The 22275-nt window shown below is 30.6% G+C and overlaps 2 protein-coding genes and 1 pseudogene across 3 annotated transcripts; 2 read left to right on the top strand and 1 right to left on the bottom strand.

The window, feature by feature from the left end:
- Positions 1 to 2651: 2651 nt before the first annotated feature.
- LOC114173230 (Transducin/WD40 repeat-like superfamily protein) lies at positions 2652 to 8546 on the bottom strand. Its single transcript, XM_085671368.1, has 14 exons — positions 8407 to 8546; positions 8283 to 8338; positions 8014 to 8178; positions 7803 to 7917; positions 7371 to 7470; positions 7093 to 7275; positions 6887 to 6942; positions 6024 to 6111; positions 5866 to 5941; positions 4808 to 4907; positions 3887 to 3938; positions 3379 to 3516; positions 3174 to 3261; positions 2652 to 2985 (listed from the first exon to the last, which is right to left on the bottom strand). Exons 1-14 carry the CDS (start codon positions 8462 to 8464, stop codon positions 2923 to 2925), a joined length of 1338 nt encoding a protein of 445 aa, XP_085527494.1. The 5' UTR covers positions 8465 to 8546; the 3' UTR covers positions 2652 to 2922.
- Positions 8463 to 10173, top strand: LOC114180047 (protein ROOT PRIMORDIUM DEFECTIVE 1-like; annotated as a pseudogene).
- A 7574-nt stretch (positions 10174 to 17747) lies between these two features.
- On the top strand, positions 17748 to 20125 carry LOC114177372 (small ribosomal subunit protein eS27y). 2 transcript variants are annotated; one of them, XM_085671371.1, is made up of 5 exons: positions 17748 to 17905; positions 18179 to 18280; positions 18400 to 18428; positions 18515 to 18644; positions 19932 to 20125. In XM_085671371.1, the coding sequence occupies exons 1-4, from the start codon at positions 17903 to 17905 to the stop codon at positions 18639 to 18641; spliced, it is 261 nt and encodes an 86-aa protein (XP_085527497.1). In that variant the 5' UTR covers positions 17748 to 17902; the 3' UTR covers positions 18642 to 18644; positions 19932 to 20125. The 2 variants fall into 2 exon arrangements, with proteins under 2 accessions (XP_085527497.1, XP_027918494.1); XM_028062693.2 differs by lacking the exon at positions 19932 to 20125 and having other exon boundaries at positions 18515 to 18822.
- The last annotated feature ends 2150 nt before the right edge of the window (positions 20126 to 22275 follow it).

The following is a 22275-nucleotide window of genomic DNA, read 5'->3' on the forward strand; positions in this document are numbered from 1 at the left end:
CAAAAAAACAAGTTGGCGTCCAACGTTGGAAAATTAGCATGCGCCCAGCCCTTGGAACCCATTGACTTCTAGTGCCTGACAATCCAAAAATGGCAAAAATGGTGTATAACGACACCAAGTCAATGGCCTAGCACCCAATGGAACTGTAATGACGCCCAAAGGTGTATAAGAAACGACAATTTGGGAAAAGTTGATCATGTGCAATTGACTAATTGGGCACCTTTCTTTTAATGTTTTTTTTATTTCAAATGGTTTTGGAGAGTTTAAAACTGATACCCAATCACTCAAAACACATATCCAAACTTTTCCCCAAATCAAGACAAAACACAAATCAAATATTATATAGTTCAACATACAACTCATCAATTAAATAAACTATCACAATTAACTAAAAAGATTATCAATTCAACAGAAACCTAGCTTCCCTTACCTGTCAAAGTGGTTACACAAACCCAACCAACTGCCGAAATGCTTCTAACTCCAAAGAATGATCTATCTACACGTAGAAATATTACAACAACGATCAGGACATACCGTTATGATCATTAGTTATTAGAGACTCATATAGAAAATGAAAAACTCACATGCAACAAAAATAAAAGAAGACCAAGAAAAACGCCTGAAATTTAATTTACGCGAATGAAGAAACTGATCGGTTCAAATTGAAGAGCTCGTCATTGAAGTGCTCACCACGGGAATCATGCATACGATATCAGATCTTCAATCATGCGGCGTACAAAGGAGGAGAACCCTAAGAGAGAAGTCAGGAAATGTTAGAAAAAACATTTTATAGAGAGATAATTTCTTAAAATATTGAATTTTTTTTATAACAATTCTATTTATACTAAAACTTTTTTAATATTAAAATAATCGTCTCACTATTTTTAACCTATTATCACTTTAAAAACACCATTTTATAGGGTTTTACATGTTGTTTAACATAAGTAATAGATAAAAATGAAAATTAAAACATGAAAAATAAGATATGTTTTTATTAAGTAAGAAATCTTTTATGGTAGAATGAAATTATTATCCCAATCATATTTTTTTGCATAATTAATTATGTATATAAATAATAATAATAAAATATGTATAATTATTATATTTGAAATAATATCATTTCTTAAAAAGTAGTATTCACGTTTAATCGGCTTTTGTAACGTTAATAATTTTTTTAATAAATAATAGTGTAAACATATAGCTGTAGATAAAATAAATTTAGTTATCGAAATAAAATCCATTATGAACAATTATTTAAATTCAAAAAATTAGTTACTAAAATGATAAAAGAGTAAATAATTATTTGAATTTAAAAAATTATTTACTAAAATAATTAAATTGAAAAATAATTTTTATTATAAATTATTATTTAAATTGAGAAAGTAATAACTAAGTTTGTAAAAATGAAAAAACAAAAGAGAACATAAAGACCTCTTTATATATAATTAATGAAAACACATGTGCATGTGTATTCACTTTTTTTTTTAATTTTAAACTAACTATAAATAGTTTTTTAAATTTTATTCTTTTTTTTTGTAGATATTTTTGTGTTATTAATGATGATTATTTTAGTTTAAAAAAGACTAATATAAAAGAAAAATCAAATAAATGAAATGGTTTAATCCAACAAAACTGTTATTTTAAAAATAAAAATGATAAATATTTATTTTATTTTAAAAAAAATACTTATTAAGAGATAAAATTAAAAATAGAAATGTGAACACCACTCTAAATAAATAAAGATTATAGAATTAAAAAAATTATATTTAAAAAAAAAAACTATTAAACGAACGTGTTTTCGCTGATCATAAATAAACACGGTTTTTACTGTTTAGATTTTTTTTTTTTAATAATCATAACTTAAAAATAAAACTTTTGAATTGAAGCTACTTTTGTTCTGAAAATGAAGGGCTCTTTGATCTTCGGAGTTATTTTAACTAGGAAAATAATAAATAAGCTAGTTTTTTAAGTTAAAAATTTTAGTAATATATCCCACACGAAAATTGTTGAGGACATGGATACGAAAGTATTTGATATTATGGAATAATTTATCGTGACTGATTGTAAATAGTGGACAAATAATGAAAAAGGATAAAATATACTTTCATTCTTACAAATGGTATACAAATTTATTTACCAAAATTAATTCATAACATTATAATGCTATTGTCATTATTCTTCATTATGGAATGGGAAAAAGGAAATGTTTATTCTCCTCACATGTAATGAAATGAAAGAGAAAAGTCACAAATTATCATGTCATTTATTGAAACTATTTTATCAATATTTATAACTACCATTTCCAACTAGATGCATGGTAAGATAAATATGAACAGATTACTTTTATGTCTAAATTAAATTAGGAAAAAAAATCACAATAAGAATTGTGGAATCAGTAATAGAAAAGCTCATGACAAGTGTTAGTGCTTAATGTGCTTAATGTGCTTAATATGTTAATACAACATCAATAGCAGCTTCTTTAAAAATATTAGTTGTATAAGATGAATAAGGAAAGAAAAATGATTAAAAGTAAATATAAGTACTTAAAGAAATATTTTATTTGATTAAAAATAATTTGCATACACTATCACGAGAAATTCCCATTCATGTTCTCCATAATGAATCATAAATGAAACACTTATTCAAAAGACTTTAAATTTTAATTATGAAAGATAATATATTTGCAAATATAGATGGAGTTGGATGGTAATAATCATGTATCAAAATTTGTAAATACATTAACTACACTCAGAGCCAGAGCCATATGATGAATAATTACCCAGTCAATTATGGATAATTTTTATAGATGTTAGAACCAATTACCATCCCTATAATTTGAAGGTAAAACAACTCGAGTAATAAAAAAAAAAGTGAATTAATGATATTAACTTCCAATTTCTCCAAATTTCACAGAAATCTTCGTCACGGAAGCATATGGGAACGAAACAAGAGGGGGTAAGTGCAACAAAACCCACTGCTCCAGCACTGCAGGAAAACAAATACAGAACTTAGATGTGTGTGCACCAAATTATCTACGAAGAGTACAAATGATGATATTTTCTTTAGATTTTTCTTCTATTTTTAAGGGCAGTGGAAAAATGTGATACAGCATCTACAATGAATAATGATATCAGCATATCTTGCTATAGAAAAGTTATTTGAAAAGAAAATACCACAGAAAGCAATGGTCCCTGCTTAAATTTTCCATGAAATGAAAACGTGATTGGCTTCGGACTGTCTCCAGGCCCTCTTATAAATCCACTAAAACACATAATTGGAAGGGAAAAAAATGTCAAATGACATAAAATCCAGCATTAAAAAAATCAATAATGACAGAGATCAGTAATTGAAGCATTTTCAATTCAAACATGAACTCACATTAAAGATGTAGATATAAGAGGTGTCCTTCTTGTATCATATATGGCGATCAGTCCCCTGTACATGTCATCTCCACCTTTAAAAGAAATAGCCAATCGCTCCCCCGAATTATCCCATGCTATCTTTTCAATTCCCTGACTGAATGAAATGATATAAGATAATCAAAGCCCACAGTTTCTAACAAAACAAACAAGATAACCAAACATTATTTAAAAAGACATTATGTCTGGTATGATGGGTTTTCTCTGCAAAAATTGCGTTGCATTTAAGGCATGACATAACATAATTCACATTAAAATTTCTCCCCATAACATCCTATCAAATATGTTTGGGCAGGGTAGATGTATGCCACCCTGCTTTTGTAAGCAAAGACTGTCACTAGAATTTAAGCAATGTCATCCAAGTGACACAGTCTTAAGAGCTGATTCAGAAGGAATTTAATATAATGACAAGACTTTAGGAGCACATAAAGGAATTATTTAACATAAAAACATAAATTCATCTTTACCTTCCGGTCAATGATAATATTTCCGGCAAATCAACAGGTAACAGATGAGCATCTGGAAAGTCACGGATGAGAAATTATCTATATATGACATTTCAGAAAGAAAAAACGAAAACCAAAATACTTTGAAAAATTGCAAATCATGAATGCTAGAACAACCACATACATTAATATTAAAATGAATTGAGGTTAAACTAAGACTTTTAAGAATAACTGGCTCAAAATTTGATTGCATGCCTCTATTGATTCAGCAGAGCAAGATTAAATGCAAACTCCCAAATATACTTTCAACTTACAAATGAATTTCCTAATTCCTGCAACTCCTTTATGAGCACTTTTCAGTGGTAGGACCATGAACAATTAAAACTTTCCCTCTTCCATCAGGGATAACACTTGACATAACATTTAGTTTCACTCACCTAACACATGTTCACCAAAAGTCACACATCTCAAAAATCAACAGTCTACTAATCTAATAAACTTGAATAGTTTCTACTGATGAATATAATGTGTTGCATGCAAATTTTTGCATGAGAATGTATTACTTCAACTGCACCCAAAGCAGACGTCATGTGTTTTTTCATGGCCATAGTTTTGGCTTGGAGATTCTGGGTTACAATCATGCAGTGTATTTGGGAAATAGATTTTACATTGTTCCAACTCAATCACTTTTCACTTTTCCATCCAACTAACAAATTTTATTATGGGAAAGTGTGGTACTGTTTGTCATGGTCTTTGTTGTCAGCCTTTTTATGGCAGTGTCTCACTATAAATAGACTTTATAGGTCAGAATGTATCACATTTATCCCAGCTATTTTTAATATATTCCATTTCCCTCACTAACTTTTCCCTTTTCAACGCCACACTTTCATTAGTCCAGTATTAATATAGACAAGATACAAAAAGTGAAAAAAGGTCATATACCTAATGAGGGAGGCTTTGATGCAAAGTGAACAGATCCCAAAGTTGACGATTCAGAAAATGCAAGAAGTATCATGCGCCCATCTGGATCCCATGTTGCACCCTGATAACACATCATTGAAAGTAGAAACTAAATAAATGAGCATTATCTGATAGCTATCACTAGAATAAAACTGTGCCAATGCCAACCACTTCAATTGTACAAAAATGCTAAGTTCTTCTACCATTGAATCTTTTTTTAATAGATATCACCGTACCTTGTTGCACTCAAGATATATGAACACTAATTAACTCCTAGTCAAACAGAAGGGAAAGTACATGAGTGACTATAGTATGTATTAGGTAAAACACATAGCTTTTCTTCTAAAAGAATAGGAATGATGAAGCATGTGTATTATATGTTCATTTCAATAATAATTAAGGAGCTGTTTTTTATGGCTCATTATAGAGGTTCTGGTAGAACAGAGGACAAAATCGAGGTGCAGTGGGCAGGTTATATAGTGTTTGGCTGGAGAAAAATGTTCCCAATTTTATGGGTGTGTCTAGGGCCCTAAATTTTCTTTTGGCATAAAATTAGGTTCAAGGCTTCTTTTCAGTGTTCTACTGAGGTTTGTCCAAGGGAGTCACTGTTATTTCTGATTTGTGGAGTTATCAAAAACAGCCAAAAATATATTAATTCTTTTTTGCTCCAAAGAAGGGTTAGATTGGAATAAGTAATAAAAGATTCTTTTTAGCCTCTATGTTAATCCAGCTCCTTAAACACTTAATTAATTCTTGATCTCTTCTATGATTTTTTCTAAGATATATCATCCTACCATGGACATTCTTTCTTGATAATAAATTCATCTTTTATTACAAAAGCAACATTGTCCATCACCCTAAATTAAAAATATATAAGCATAACTCAATTTTTACACTGAATACTATTGAAGATAATTCTATTTATACTATCAACATATTGTCAAACATATCAACACACCGGAGATGGTTAAGGAGTAAATGCCATTTGCTATAAACATGTCATCATAGAGCATCAAAACATGAATGTAAATTTCATATACCTTGACGAAACCACTTGTTGATGACCATTGCTCTGAAGTCCACGTATTTGTCTCCCAGAGATAAAATGTTCCATCACTGAACGAGAAAATAATGATGAGAGTGTGAATCATAAACAGTGCATATTCAATCAATAATCATGTTTCACATTTTGCATTACAATTTTGAAGCAAAGAAGTAATCTCCAGTAGGTGACCACTTCAGCATTGATATGCCTCCCAATCCACGTCGAATGGGTGTCCCCACACCTATATATAATATAGAAAATAACCAGAGATTCAGAAATTAGAGACAATCGTTAGAGCTTAAGATCTTTTTATATGACAACATAAACTTTAGTGGTCTCATAGGCAATCCAAAATTGAAGTAAAGACAGCCAATGTAAAAACATGTTGATATCCTGGACATAAATTACTCATGACAGATAGGAAATTGTTAAAAGAGATTTCATGGTAACTAAGATATCTTAGACTTTGACTTCTACTGAGCCCAAAAACACCATTTGAAAGTAACGGACCTCAGCTAGTGAGATAAGATAGTCATCATCACTGTGCATGACCTTGTGAACAAATTACCATTAACCACTAGTAAGAATGGAACCAAGGACCTTTAGAGTTGATGTAATTTTATCTTACCAATTGAGCCTATCCTCATTGACAGCATTGATCAATCGGTAAGATCAAATTACGTCAACTCAAAAGTTAAGTTCACACAAGAAAATTAAATTTAAGAGTCAAAAAAAGGGTGTATTCTCTATATTTATTAGTAGAAACAACCTTGTTCTATGGTCCATCAGATTCTATCTTCCGTATGCTAATGTGTTTGTTTAGTTCATCAGTCTAGGTTGTAAACATAAGGGTGCTTTTTATGTCCCCTCTAAATTGAGGGAGAACAACTCAAGCACAAAATAAAAAATCCAGAATGATTTATAAGCGTACTCAGCATATTGGTAACATCACTGAACAGCAAGGACGTTTAAAAGTAAAGTGTAAACACTTAAGCAAGCAAGGATCTTCATCATACCTTGAGCAAAATCCCACACGGTGAATGAGGAGCTTTCATATGAACCAGATGCTAAGTATGTAAAAATAGGTTAAGAAAAGTATGGTTGAGTACATAATATATATATATATATATATATATATATATATATATATATAATACATATATTCTTGCACTGGAAACACATAGAAGAACCCAAAAATAATTACTTCTAAAATTTATAAGGATATCTTCCATCTGGGCTCCAAGTGAGAGCACTAACATGCTCATCATATGGACTACGAAGAAAATCAACCAAGATATACCGATTTCCTGAGCTTCTAGACAAACTTCCTAAAAAGGAAGCAGCACCAGATCTAACAGATGCAGCATTTCCAGGATAAGAAGCAGCCCAGATGCAAATTCCACCCCTGCAACATTAAACACAATTCCAGTAAACAAGAAAGCATACTCGACCAATTGACGTTGCATTCACCATAACAACCACGCAGAGACAAAACCTCACTTGCAACCCACAGCCAGCATTTTCCCACCATTGGGCCTCCACTCCAGTACCCTAACGTCTCTGTGAGACTCATTCGCCAAAATGCTCGGATCCTTCCCCTCTATTCACAATGTCAGAATATCAATCAGCAGTTACTAAACAAAAATAACAATAACTAAGACCTTGTTTGGATAAACTTTTCAATTAAACACTAATAGAAGAAAAAAAAAAGATAAAATGGAATAAGCTTCACCCACATGTCAAATTACAGAAGATCCACGGTATAGATTTTCAAAAAGCTTATTTTAACTTGTGAATAAGCTAATTTTAACTTGTAGGAATAACCCGTGTTTATTTTATCTTCTTATTATTTTCTTCTATTGATAATTTTATCCAAACAAGACCTAAACAAGCTACCAATAACACCTCTCATCATCATAACAAGTTACGTACCAGACTCTTGGTAATCACGAACCAAAACTTGTGTTGGGGCAGAAATAAAAGCAATTACATGCTTATTAGGGTGCCAGCTTACTCCTTGGAGATCAACCTCCGGCAACAAATGCACCTGGCCCAACAATTAACATTCAAATAACACCACACTATCAAATCACGTTAAATTACACCGTAATGCAAAGAGTGAGACGAATCAAGCACATCATACATCGTTAGGGTAAAAGAGGCGTCCGAGATATGTGTTCACGAGCCCTTGCAAGAGTGCCACCGGACCTTTCCTCTGAACGGTTTCTCCAGCGGTCGTCGTTGCTCCTTCCTGATCGGAAGCCTCGCTCTCCAGAGAGTGAAAGGGTACGGGACTGAACACCGATCCCTAATATAAAAATCCGAAATAATGATAACGAATTAAATGGGGAAACAACATCGGGAAGAGGAGAATCGAGGGAACTTGGAAAGGTGTATAATGAGATTGGTTACGAGGATTTTTCCGTAGGTTTGGTTGGCTTGATCATCGGACAGAGCGTCCACTGTGACTGCAGAGAAAATTTTCAGTTAGAAAAGCGAATCAATGGGAGAGTGTGAGAGAGAAAGAGAGAGTTACTCAGGTCACGATTGAGTTCGCAGAGAGTGAGTGAACCGGGAGGAGGAAAGGAAGCCATGTTTGGTTCCTGTTACAGAGAAAGTAGGGTTTTAGCTTTGATTCACCTTTGTTTTCCCGCTTTCTTCTTCTCTTAAGATGATATACAATAAATTATTGTATTAATTTTTAATTAAGTATTAAAAACTTCATTTTTATTATTAATGATATTGTTACCCTTTTTCCTCTTTAAGAATAACAGTGATTTTTCCTTTCAGTACTGCACAAAAATATTCCAATTGGTTCTATCAGAACCGTAACCTGAGTTCAATGCAATGAATTCTTTCATAGTCTTAGGCACAAGCTCCTCTCACCCTTTACCTTCTTCACCCAACGCCGATGGAAGAAACCCACCATTTCTGCCCAAACCCGTTTGGAGGACAGAGTACGAGACCCCCACTTCGACAAACTCATGACTCACCTCAAAAGACTCTACCATGTCCACGAAATCCACCAACTCATGTCCAACCGCAAGCGCGCTCCCTTCGTGTCCCTCACCCTCATGTCCCGCTGGAGAAACATCCTTGGACTCAATGTCCCTGTGGGCTCCTTCCTCCACAAATACCCTCCGTGTTCTACGTGTTCGTCCAGCGGGAGGAACACGTGCTGCAGAGTCACGAAAAGAATGGAAGAGTTGATCTTGCTTGAAGGGGTGGTGGTGAGGCAGCAGGAGATGGAGGCTGTGAAGAGGGTGAAGAAGTTGCTGATGATGTCTGTGAGTGTCACTCTTCGTTTGCACGCTTTGAGGATGATCAGGAGAGAACTGGGTCTCCCTGAGGATTTCAGAGACTGCATTCTTGGGAAATTCAGTGGGGATTTTAAATTGGTTGGTTTGGAGGTCGTGGAATTGGTTGATTGGGATGCAGACTTGGGATTGGCGAGGTTGGAAAATGGAGGGAGAGAGAGTACACAGAGAAGTGGTTTAGTGAGTTTGAGACCAAGTTTGCATTTCCCATTGGTTTCCCAACTGGGTTTAAGATTGAGAGAGGTTGAAGAATTGGCAGGCTTTCATACACTAAGCCTTATGGGCGGAAGGAGGTTGTTAGGGTGAGGACTTGTGGAGGGATTGAACGGTATGAGAAGAGGGTTCTGGCTGTTCTTCATGAGCTATTGAGCTTGACTGTGGAGAAAATGGTTGAGGTTGATCAACTGGCTCATTTTCGTAGAGACTTAGGTATTGAAGTTAATGTGCGCGAATTGCTGCTAAGGCACCCTGGTATATTTTACATATCAACTAAAGGGAAGACACTAACTGTTTTTCTTAGGGAAGCATATCGTAAGGGGGTTTGATTGAACCGAATCCCGTGTATGAGGCGCGTAGGAATATTTTGGATCTTGTACTGTTAGGGTATAGGAAAACCAGAAAATTGTTGGCTGGTGATGAGGCAAAGGAAGAGAGTAATGTTGCGGTGTGTGAAGTGAACAAGGAAGGTGAAAGACAATGAGATTGGGTGATTCCTTTCTTGGAGAACTGTGAGGAGAATATAGATCCCCTTGATGTTGTGTGTAAAGGTAGCAGATGCAGGATATTTGAAGAGATTGTGAAAATGGTTTCAGGATTTTGGAGTTCATTGCCTCTGGCTTCTATTTCCTTGAGCAGTGCTTCCATTTGCATTCTACTAATCTCGATTGATTTTTCATGTGGTAGCTAGATGAAACATACGACAATGGTGGACAAATCAGCTCCTTTGTGTTAAACATGTAGTAGCTACAATTGATTCTTATACTCTACTCTTTTTGCATCCTCCTTTTCTTTTCAACTTTTCAAATTTCAAACAGTGAATCATGTGTTGAAGAGCTCTAGAGCCTTTATATTGACAGTTCCTTGCACAAGATGCTAAGAACATCTGGAAGGACAATTATGATGAAAGTCTACTCAAGTTGAAAGGGGGGACAGATTACAGACATTCTTTTTACCATTTCAGTGCAGAACAGGTTATGCAACATGAACCCTTACAGCAATATCTGGACCGCATATGTTGTCTTTGGTTGTTGTACTAACTCAAACTTGTAGAATTAAAGGATTATAAACTACTATACATGCAATACAGGTTTTTTATAGAGATGTTTTACCTGTAAAACTCTGGTATAAGACAAACAGTATGTCTCATGTGAAAATGTGACAGAGATGAACCTGAAGGGGGTTCAAAACAAAATCAATCAAGAACATTACTAAAAAGTATGGAGGAGCACATTTGTTAGGAATGTTCATTCCCTATATAATGTGATTTGTTAGACAAATATCTTCACCACCAGAAAATTTGTCATCCAAACCTTGTCCAAAATGGTGTTTTGTTCTCTCAAGCCTTGGTTTGGTGTGCTCTATTCCCTCCTGATACATTTTCTTTTGTTTCAACATTGTTGTGCTGATGCGAACTCAACACTGGTTGTAAATGCTTCCTTTGATAAGGAGAATGCTAAGCGAATTCCTCAAAGTTTTCATGGAGTGTTCTTTGAGGTATGCAACCTTCTCCACATAAGCCAATTATTCTTACTCCTTATAAAATAGATAGTGGTGTTTCTTTCTTTATAGTGTACTTTAAGTCAGCTTAAGCTATTTTCCAAGCATAAACACATGGTATTTCCCTTCCTCCCAAGATCTCACAATGACCCTCTTAAAGTTTGACAGAAATTTTATCTGAAAAGACTTTGTTTATGGCTAGACCTTTAATGATAAACAGGTTTTTAAGTAATGTACAATAAACTGTATGATTTCAATATATTGTATGATAGGCTACACGTTTAACTTCATTGCAGACATGCATGACAATTTTTTGCCATCATCATAAAAACCTGACTTTAAAATTATTTGTGGATTGCAACAGACCAATCTCTTTTATCATCAAAACAGACAAGGAAAAAAGTATCACAAAAAATAAACTAATTTCATTTCAATGTTTACAATTCACCGGTTTCGTTGAATTTAGCACACAAATTCATTCAAAGCGTATTTTACCCCATTTGAATAAATCACAGTTAAAGCAATGAATTTACGGACAATTAAAGTTCAAGAAAACTAAGATTAAGCCATGTATGAGTGCATAAAAAGGTACTCATCAATACTCATTTCAATTTTTTTTTCTACATCATCATTAGATCATCATTAGAGTCTCCTTGCAAAGAATTTGTTACTGGCATCATAATTTTGTCATTTATGTAAATTTGAACATTAAGAAAGTTATGCTTGAAGTTTTTGTGAAACATAGTGTGATATCTACTTTTCCTTTAAAAGTCATTTTCCAACATAAACAGACTTATTTTTTATGTCAAGCTCTAAGAGCTTACTCTATACATATTTTCTGTAGTCTTATGACTTTGGTGCATAAGTCTTGTGCAATCTATCCTTCCCAGCTACGAATAACTTTTGATCACTAATCTAGTATTATTTCTTGCAATCTTACTTTATTGAGTTTGTTTTTAACATCCACTTTACTTCAACAATGATCTTGTCTTTTAGCAGTTCCACGAGGTTTTAAATGTATTTTTTAATTGTTCATGCTCATCTTGCATAACTTGCACATAGTTTTTGTCATCTTGACTTTAGAAATAGTGTTATAAAGTACTTTCAAGAATTTTAGTTATATGACAGAAAATATTTTGAAAATTTATTCATATAGAAATCTTATTATATAAACACATTTTATTAAACATTATTATGGAAAGTATATCTAACTATATATTTATTTATTTATTTACATTTGAGAAAATAATTTATAAAACATGAAAAGGAAAAAAAAGCATTTTAGAAAGTAATTTCCAAAATCTTAAAAAGTAAAGTATGTAACCAAAAGTACATTTGAAATGATAAAATGAACATTCTAAAAGTACGTTTTTGTGCCACAGAATTGAATTGTGTTTTGCAAAAATATTTTTTAAAAAAATTATAATAATCACAATATTGTTTCTCAAATACCTAATGAGTAGACAATTTCAACCAAAATTTTATGAGAAACAAACTTGATTTTTTAAATAATCTTGTCCACACCAAATTTGTCCGGATAAATAATTTTTTTAAAGAAAACTATAGATTTTATTTTTTTTAATAAATAATATATATATATATATATATAAATTGAATAATAACAAACAAATAAAAAATTTAAATTTGTTTTTTACTAATTCAGGTGAAAAACTTTGAAATAATGAAAAATATTGATTTTTCAATAAAATAAATCTAATTTATAGAAAACAATTAAATGAAATATAAAGTAGAGATTTTATCAGGTTGGATCTCATGATTCAAACTCAATATAAAAACATCAAACAATATACCTCAAATTTGTACTCTATCTTTCACACCATAAGTTAACAAGTAGTCCTAATTTCTTAGAAACAACTGTAAACCTTACTAATAAAAACTTGAGTTCCTTATATCTTTTTACTACAAATTTACGCTAAGTTTGGATGTTCTGAATTACAAATTGATCAGACTTTATGTTTAGAGGCAAATTATATTAGTTGTTTTATCCTAATTAGGGATGTTAAAAAAATTCGTACCTGCAAGTATTCGTGGATAAAATCCGTAAAGGGTAGGAAATAGATATTGAAAATGGATACTTGCGGGTAATAGATATGAGTATTTTTTATATCCGCTTGTTAACGGTGCGCGGACGGGTATCATAGTATTCGTACCAGTGGATATTTGTACCAATTATATTATAATTTAAATTAAGAAAAAATTATTAAAACATTAACACAATGATTTTGAATGGGTTATTTTTTATCAATTGGTTTTAAAAAATCTCCATTTATTTGTAAATTGTCATTTAACACTATTTAAATGGGTCATTTTCACTTTGTTTGAAATTTATAAATATTATGTATTGTATTTTTATTTGAAATGGTTAAAATTTGTTATTAAATATTAAAATTTTCTTTTGTATATATATACTTGCATGTACCCGTAGATATCAATGGATACTAAAAAAAATATGCAGGTACCTGCATAACGGATACCCGCATGAATATGGATACGGGTATAGGACAAATATTTATTCAGCGGATAGGGTACAAAGGAGTTACTACTTGTACTCTACCCGCCATGTTGACATCCTCAATCTAATCATGATTTCAAAATTATGTTCCAATAATTAGGTACTAACAAATATGCAATCTATTATCATACAATTAAGAACAAAAATAGAAAACAAGTGAAAAAAAGAAGTATATTGAATAGTAAAAATCACATAGAGTTAAGATACATTACGTTTAATCCCATGAATAAGGGTATTAGTTACTCCTATACATTTTGAACACTATAAAAGAATGCACTGCACTTTTGCCACCTTTATCTTAGAGTTAGTTCCTTATACTCAGTGATGGATTTTGACCAATAGTTTTAGGGGATTAAAATAATATACCCAAAATTAATAATTTTTAAGTTGTATTTGATATGGACTCCATCTTAAATAAGTTTTGCTAATTTGATCATTTTCATTCATTGGATATTCTCATATTTAAGAATGTTTCTTGTATCAAACTCTCCACCTCTCACTTTTCTAATTGAATATTTAGTATCATGCTTAGGAAGATGTAAGGAAGTTGAATTTGTTTGTTTTCATTTCACCTATAACTTCCTTTCTATTACTTTTATAAAGATAAAGTTATTATTTTATTCTAGATCAATATAATTTTTTTTAAATAAAATTTAAAAGTAATTTATCATAATCTAATTTAAAATTTGGAAAAAGAATTACTAAAACAACCTCTGATAATCAAATCATAATTAAGAACTAATTATGAAAAAACACATGAAATATATTATTTTTTCTTCTATATTAAAAAAATAATATACAAAAACTCATAAAATAAAATAAAAAGTACTAATTATTGAACCAATATTTCACTATTAAATGAGACAAAAGAGAGAATTTTTTTTTTAAGAATAAGATAAAACATGTGAGAAATGAGAGAAAAAAAATATGACTTTGTATCTAACTTTTTTTCTCATAAAAAAAGAGAGGTGTAAGTTAAAAATGAGTATAATAGATGAAAAACTCAAAAAACAACAAAAAATAAAAAAAGAGTATATATTACTAGATATTTCATTTTTTATTATATTTAATGTTATTTATATTATTTATTAACATTATAATTTATGTTTTTTTAAAGAAATAAAAATATACTTAATTTAATTTACTACATAATGTTTGTGTTTAGCCACTCCAAACTATTATTGTATGTGGGAATTGTCAAAGTATGTTGTGTCAGCTAGCTGGTGGATGGACAAGACTAAGATTGTGTTCTCTTGAAGTTAATTACTATTCAAACATGATAGGAAGTGATGATTTAAAATGCTTCCCGTGTTCTTTTTCGCAGAATAGAGAGCGAGGTAAGTCGTTGATTTGTAGGATCATGCTCCATTTTGCATCTCGCTTCCCACATGAGATTAGAGAGTGATTGTTAGCATTTTACTATTATACCCTCATTATTTTATTATAATAAAGAATCCAAGATATAGCGTTGCTCAAGGTCTGTAATGAAGAGTAATTTTTTATGGTGATGGAACTGAATTTGTTTTTATTGGAACTGGATATGCGACGGCGGATGATTTTGGGGGCAGGGCCCCTCCCTACCCCCCAAATTTTGAAAATTTTTTATTTATATATTATTTCTTTTGGAAATTTATTAAAATTTTTAATTGTAAGTATTATATTTTAAGAATTGATCAAAATTAAATTGTGTATTTTTTATTTATTTTATAAAACACAAAATTTAATGTTAATAGATAATAAAGAATAAAATATTTAGGTTTAATTTCTCTTTTAGTCATTGTTTTTGTCAAAAAAAAATGAGATTAGGATTATATTAATTACATCAACAAAGCAAATCATCCATATTAAAAGTTTCAATTTTAATGAAAGAATCATTAATCCGTTTTAAGAGATTTAAAGAAATTGATAAAAGACCAAATTGCATTAGTTTTTTAAAAAATCTAGATAAAATTGAGACTAAAATAAATTGGAGGACCAACTTAACATTTTTAAACAAAATCATGAATCAAAAGAGTAATTAAACCAAATATTTATTAAGATAATTTTTATTTTCATTCTTATTGTGTTTTTTAATTTTTTCACAAATTGTAATTATCTCTCACTCTCATATGTTTTCTTTTTTTTTTTTCTTGAAGAAAAAAAAGTTAGACACAAACTTTTTTTTTTGCTTTCATTTCTCATTTATGCTCTTCCTTCCTTGTCTCTTGTCTCACTTGATAATGAAAACATTATTTTTTATCTCATCAGCTTTTTGTTCACTTTTGTATGAATATAGAAAAAAAAATGTAACACATATTTTTTCATAATCGATTTTTAATTGTAACTTAATTATAATATATTTTTCTTTTAATAATTACGTGTCTCAATTGTTTATTAGATTATGATAAATTATTTTTTAATATTATTTACAAAGAAAAGTATATTGATAAAGAAGAAAAGAATAAATTCATCGTTTAAGAGTGATAAAAAATAAACTATTAATGAAAACAATATAAATTCTACTGAAGCATTATACTAATGATCAAATTGTTTAGTAGAGAAGTGATTCTTTGAAGCATTATACTAATGGTCAAATTTAATGATTTTAAAATTATATTATTTTGGCCCCTCCAATATTTTTTGTTAAGATCTGCCACTGCGGATATGCTATTCAAGAAGACAAATGGAACGGGTTATGTTTTACATGGAATCAATTCCAACTTCATTAACCTTTCACGCATAGTTCATTTTAACAAGTTAGCTTTCATGAAACCTAATCCATTTGTGAAATCCCTACCATTAAAATAATTAATTTTTTAAATCAATTATATTATAATATTTATTTTTTTTCAAATAATAAATATTATTAATATTTTTTTTGTCATAAAAAAATTCAAAATTAATTACAATTTATCTAAATATAATTTTATTATACTTTTTTAATATAAAGGACAACTAGGTCATCCTACATTTTCATCTATTAAATTTAATTTTTTTATTCATATCAGTCAAATCATTCACAAACTTTCATAAAAATTACCTCAAATCCACCCCACTATCACATCCAAATTCATAAAAAAGAACAACATAAGCATCATCCTCTAATCAACCTAAGTCAATCATCTCTCCCTCAAAACACATCCTAAATATTGTTTGTTTCGATGAATGTCTTATTGATGAGCGATTGAGAGTGAGTATTCACTAAGTGAAAGATTAACATAAATAACTTTGTCACAGTTAATCATGTTTCATGTGATGTTAATAAATGGGGATACAACGGAGATATGTAGTAAGTGATGGAAATATTTAAGGCATAAGTTATTTGATTTTATAATTTGAAATAAAGATTGGATTGAACTTTCTTAAGTAATTTGATACATAATTGTTCTAATTTTACATTTGTATAATTCAGCGATTATAGAAAAAAAATTGGTTAAGAAAATATTAAAAATGTTTGGAAGGATATGATAGGTCCTTCGATTTGTTTTCGTCATTTTTTCTCTTTTATATTTGATTTTTGTTCTTAAGCGCCTGTTTATACGCATTTTTTAAATATGAATGATAGTATCTTAGTAGGTGATAATATTATAATATTAAAAATAAAGTGAAATGAATAGAAAAGATAATTATTGAGGAATAAAAAAAAAGAAAAAAAGAAAAAAAGTTTTATAGAAAATAGGTAAAAATAATCATTAATTTTAAAAAATTTAATATATAATTATATTGTAAAGGGTAGAATTGATATTATGAAATGTGGACACAAAAAAGAGAATCTTCATTATTGTTACTAGCATAAATACAGACGCTATCGCGCCTGTGTGTATGTATTTTTTAAATATGCGTGATATTATATAAGTAGGTGATAATATTGTAATGTTATTAAGTTAATATATAAGTAAGTGAAATATATCTGAACAGATGAAAGAATAACCATTGATAAATAAAGAAGAAGAAAAGAAACAGAGATAGCTGATTTTATCAAAAACTTGTAAAAATAACAGTCAATTTTTAAAAGTTTAATAAATTATTATATTTAAAGGGTAAAATTGATATTTTGAAATGTGGACACAAGAAGGAAAATCACCTTTATATATTGTTATAAATAAAATAGATAGATAGATATAGATATACTTGATTGACGTTGAGACTTTTTTGTCGGTATCAAAAATATTTGATTGAAGGTTGCTTATAGATTATTTTAAACTTTATAAATCTTTAACATGCTTACAAAATGTATGTGAAAATCAAAATAGGAGAATAGTGTTTATTAAAAATATTTTCTTTGTTTAAGGTCGAACAAATTGAATTTTTTTTATTTAGTTTGTGATATTTTCACTTCATTAAGGGCCTAGCAATATGATGTGGGTCGGCCCATAAAAAAGGTTTTATAAACCTACCAATTCCCCCTCATTCCTCCTTGTTGCTGCGCGGCTAGTGTTAAACCTAGGGTTGAGCATTTTTCTGTGTTTTCCGGCCATTTTCTCACAATGGTGAGCATTATAGTTCTTGTCGCTTTAGATATGAAATTTTTTCTCCAATATTTGACTATGTGTTTTCGTTCCTTTGAAGATGAAGAAAACATAATCGATACTGAAAATTTTGTTCGAGAACACTGTTCATACATTTTTTTTTTCATGTATTTTTATGGTGTGCGAGAATCGTTCTGTTATTATTGTTTAAGAGAGTCATCAATGAGACATCGTTTATATGCGAATTATATGCTAAGTGAGAATGGATGGTTTGTCTGCTTTACGTGTGAGTAGGTTCTTCAGAACGATATCGATTTGCTGAACCCTCCAGCTGAGTTGGAGAAGAGAAAGCACAAGCTCAAGCGTCTTGTTCAGTCACCAAATTCCTTTTTCATGGTATACAATATTATCTTAAAAAAATCTTTTCTGTGCACTTAAATGAAATCGACTCTGTATTTTATTTAAGAAAAATAATTTATTTGAAGCTTTTTTGATGTTTTGATCATTTGTTACAGGATGTCAAGTGCCAGGGCTGTTTCAACATGTCGGTAGAATCTTTATTTGTTTTGTTAGTATTATAATTGATTGTCGTGGTTAAATAGTTTATGTGATTTATTTTCGTGGGTGCAGAACAACTGTGTTTAGCCACTCCCAGACAGTTGTGGTATGCGGTAACTGTCAGACTGTGTTGTGCCAACCAACAGGTGGACGTGCAAGGTTAACTGAAGGTTGCTCATTTAGGAAGAAGGGAGACTAAATGGTGTGTTAACCAAAGTTTTTTTGTGTACGATTGGAGTGTTGTTGAATTTCGATTTAGGATTTTGAGATGGAATCAAGTTTTAGTGATGGTATATTAAATTTTCTTAAATTGTAAGACGATATCCCTGCTTCCACAGGTTATTCTAGTGACACCAAATATTGAATTTTACTTTGTTGAAGCGGTCGGTTGTGGTTTGTTTGATATTTTTTTATGTTCTCTATTCAAGTGGTAATGGCTTAGTTTGGTGGTTGTTTTGCGTGTTTCTATTATGCATTTACAATGGTTTATCCATCTTTTTTTCACGCAGCTATTATAATTTGGATTTGGAGATTGTGTGGTTTGTTAGGTTGGCGTTATTTTCATGTACTTTTTTTTGTTGTTTAGATCATATGATTCTATTGATTCTAATGAATATATATATATATATATATATATATATATATATATATATATATATATATATATATATATATATATAATTTAGAGAAAGGTTGACAGTAAGCCTTATGAGCGGAAGGAGGTTGTTAGGGTGAGGACATGTGGAACGGTATGAGAAGAGGGTTGTGTCTGTTCTTCATGAGCTATTGAGCTTTACTATGGAGAAAATTGTTGAGGTTGATCAACTGGCTCCTTTTCGTAGAGACGTAGGTATTGGAGTTAATGTGCGTGAATTGTTGCTAAGGCACCCTGGTATATTTTACATATCAGCTAAAGGGAAGACTCTAACTGTTTTTCTTAAGGAAGCATATCGTAATGGGGGTTTGATTGAATCGAATCCCGTGTATGAGGCGCGTAGGAATATGTTGGATCTTGTGCTGTTAGGGTATAGGAAAACCAGAAAATTGTTGGCTGGTGCTGCGGCAAAGGAAGAGAGTAGTGTTGTAGTCTGTGAAGTGAATGAGGAAGGTGAAAGACAATGAGATTGAGTGATTCCTTTCTTGGAGAACTGTGAGGAGAATAGATCCCCTTGATGCTGTGTGTAAAGGTAGCAGATGCAGGATATTTGAAGAGATTGTGAAAATGGTTTCAGGTTTTTGGAGTTCATTGCCTTTGGCTTCTATTTCCTTGAGCAGTGTTTCATTTGGATACTACTGATCTCGATTGATTTTTCATGTGGTCGCTAGATGAAACATACTACAATGGTGGACAAATAAGCTCCTTTGGGTTAAAGCTGTGTTATCTTTACTGCATGTGTTGTCTTTGGTTGCTATACTAACTCAAACTTGTAGAATTAAAGGATTATAAATTAATGATGTTCAGTTGTCTTTTCTGCTGTATTTGTTATAGGAAACTTAAATTTGAAGGGCTCGTGTGACGTTATCCTTTGGACCAGATTTCTTCTTTTATAAGTTCTTCAAACATTTTCTTAAGAGGTTAGGTTTCCAGGTATAGTTATCATTTTAGTCGTTCTCCACATTTGCTCAAAAAAATTGTTCCATTTGTATTGCTAGTCATAATTAAACCACCCTTTCTAAATTCAATTGACGAAGTGAAAGTAAATGCCAGTTGATAAAATTGAATAACCTAATAACTTCCATTTTGATGACCAATTCAATCTTATACGTACTAAATTTATTTAAGAGAGTACACCCGACGAGTTGATAAATGTTTATGGATCTCAATATTGTTGTTAGCGATTCTTAAGTGAGTTCATCACTTCAAGTCAACATATATATATATATATGTATATATATATATATATATATATATATATATATATTTATATTAGTGAAATCACTTTTTACAAACTACAATCACTTCTGCGGTGTATTTCGTGACCACAACTGAGTCAGTGATGTGATTTGGTAGTAATGATGCTATAGGGTGAAGCTTGAAGAGGCTTTGTTAGAGAATACTTAGGTTAAGTGAACCTGCAAAAGTTAGAATATTGGTTGTTGAATTCTGTAGAGGTTAGAATACTAGTTGAAGGACCTGCAAAGGTTAGATTAGTTGTTGAAAAACATGCAGAATGGTTTTACTGATCTTCAAGATGTGAGAAAATTCGAATGCAGACTTGAAGAGGTGGAGAATACTTAAAACATACATAGAAATTTGAGAATACTCCTTTTTTTACCTCAAACTTTCATATAAATAAAGTGAAAGAGTCCTGCCAAAAAGAACTAGCAGTTACACAGTCCGCAATTGCTTCGTGCACTCCAATGTTTACATGCAACTCATGATTCTTTCTGGCAATAGTGTGGATTCGGAAAGAAAAGTGTTTTCCTGAAAGGCCAATTCAGTACGAATTTTGAAAAAAATAAAACTTAGTATGTCACATATTTGATGGGTGCAGGAAGAAATTTGAGGGGTGCACGAACCAATTACCTCTACACATTCATAAGCATTGTGACAGCGTATTCCTAGTCTATTTTGAACTCTTCAAGAAACATGGGCTTGAATGGCGCATTTGGGCCCACTCGTTTTTGCAACATATACTTTCTATGTGAAAGTGGTTAATGACCTAACTGTCCCTTTGCTGCTGTTACTTTCTTGCCCATTACCTTGTCATTGTCACCTCTTTTCATCCTTGTGTGTCTTCCCCTTGTTATTATCCTAATTTATGTGTTATATGATTAAGAATATAATTTAAAATTTATTTTTTTATAAATCAATTTCAGATTGTACACTTTAAAAGAAACTTCTCAATTATATAATTTACAATCTAAAAATAAAATAATATTTTAGATCACATAATTTAAAAGTTAAAAATAATTTTTGAATCGCATAATTTAATTTTTTCTCCAAACAAAAAATTAAATTATTTTATTCAAAAAATTGAAATTTAAAATATTTCAATAATTTCTTTCAAATTAATTATTTAAGAATGAAAGAAAATTCAACTGCAAATAATTTAATTATTAAATATTTCAATTTTTTTGAAATTGTTGAAATTATTTATCCAAATACAAAGTAAGGGTTATAAGCCACTAAAATTAAATGTTTTTCTAACACACAAAACATATATAAAAAAAGTTGTGTAAGTATCGTGATTTAATTTTAACATCTTAAGTATAACCTAAAAACTCTGGCAGCATTAGGAAAAGTGTTTTGTTTTGCTTGCAAGTTTCAACAAATCGTAAAGACTCAAAAATATATACAGAGAAGCACCACTTTTGAAGTTTAGCCTCCACTTTTCTTAACTTTCCCTCAAACACGTCCCTTCTTGCTACTGTTGTGTGAGTGCTCAAATAATATAATCATTCTCCACATTTTTCTATTACTTTGCAGAAAAGTGTTAAATAAAAAAATTGAATTGTCTTAAAAATATAAAAAACATCACTTACCAACGAAAAAACAGGATATCATAAGAGAGTTTAAACATGTTATAGTGATATATTAATTAGTAATCATCTCCTTTTGCTGTTTGTAATTCCCACTAATGAAAAAAATATTAACAATATTAAATACTATATTTCGTAATTTTTTTTAACTGTTGTCTTAAAGAAATGATTACTATATAAACACATCATAATTAAAAAGGTATTGTCATACAAGTAATCATTTTGATATGCATGTAGGGAAAATGTGTTGACTTTAGTCCTCTAATAATTTTCAAAACATGTTTCATGGATTTCCTTAGCTTGAAAATCATCCATGACATATTATTCTAATTTAAGCTTTTTAAACATGT

Source organism: Vigna unguiculata, chromosome 1 (assembly GCF_037176805.1).
Source record: "Vigna unguiculata cultivar grain cowpea cultivar isolate G323 ecotype 2 chromosome 1, ASM3717680v1, whole genome shotgun sequence".
Taxonomy (NCBI): Eukaryota; Viridiplantae; Streptophyta; class Magnoliopsida; order Fabales; family Fabaceae; genus Vigna; species Vigna unguiculata.

Coding starts and splice junctions, on each gene's coding strand:
- LOC114177372 (XM_085671371.1), top strand. Junction 18,281..18,399: donor CACCAAATTCCTTTTTCATG/GTATACAATATT, acceptor CATTTGTTACAG/GATGTCAAGTGCCAGGGCTG. Junction 18,429..18,514: donor TGCCAGGGCTGTTTCAACAT/GTCGGTAGAATC, acceptor TCGTGGGTGCAG/AACAACTGTGTTTAGCCACT.
- LOC114173230 (XM_085671368.1), bottom strand. CDS start 8,464: ATGGCTTCCTTTCCTCCTCCCGGTTCACTCACTCTCTGCGAACTCAAT. Junction 7,276..7,370: donor ATGCTGGCTGTGGGTTGCAA/GTGAGGTTTTGT, acceptor TTAATGTTGCAG/GGGTGGAATTTGCATCTGGG. Junction 4,908..5,865: donor CAACAAGTGGTTTCGTCAAG/GTATATGAAATT, acceptor ATGTGTTATCAG/GGTGCAACATGGGATCCAGA.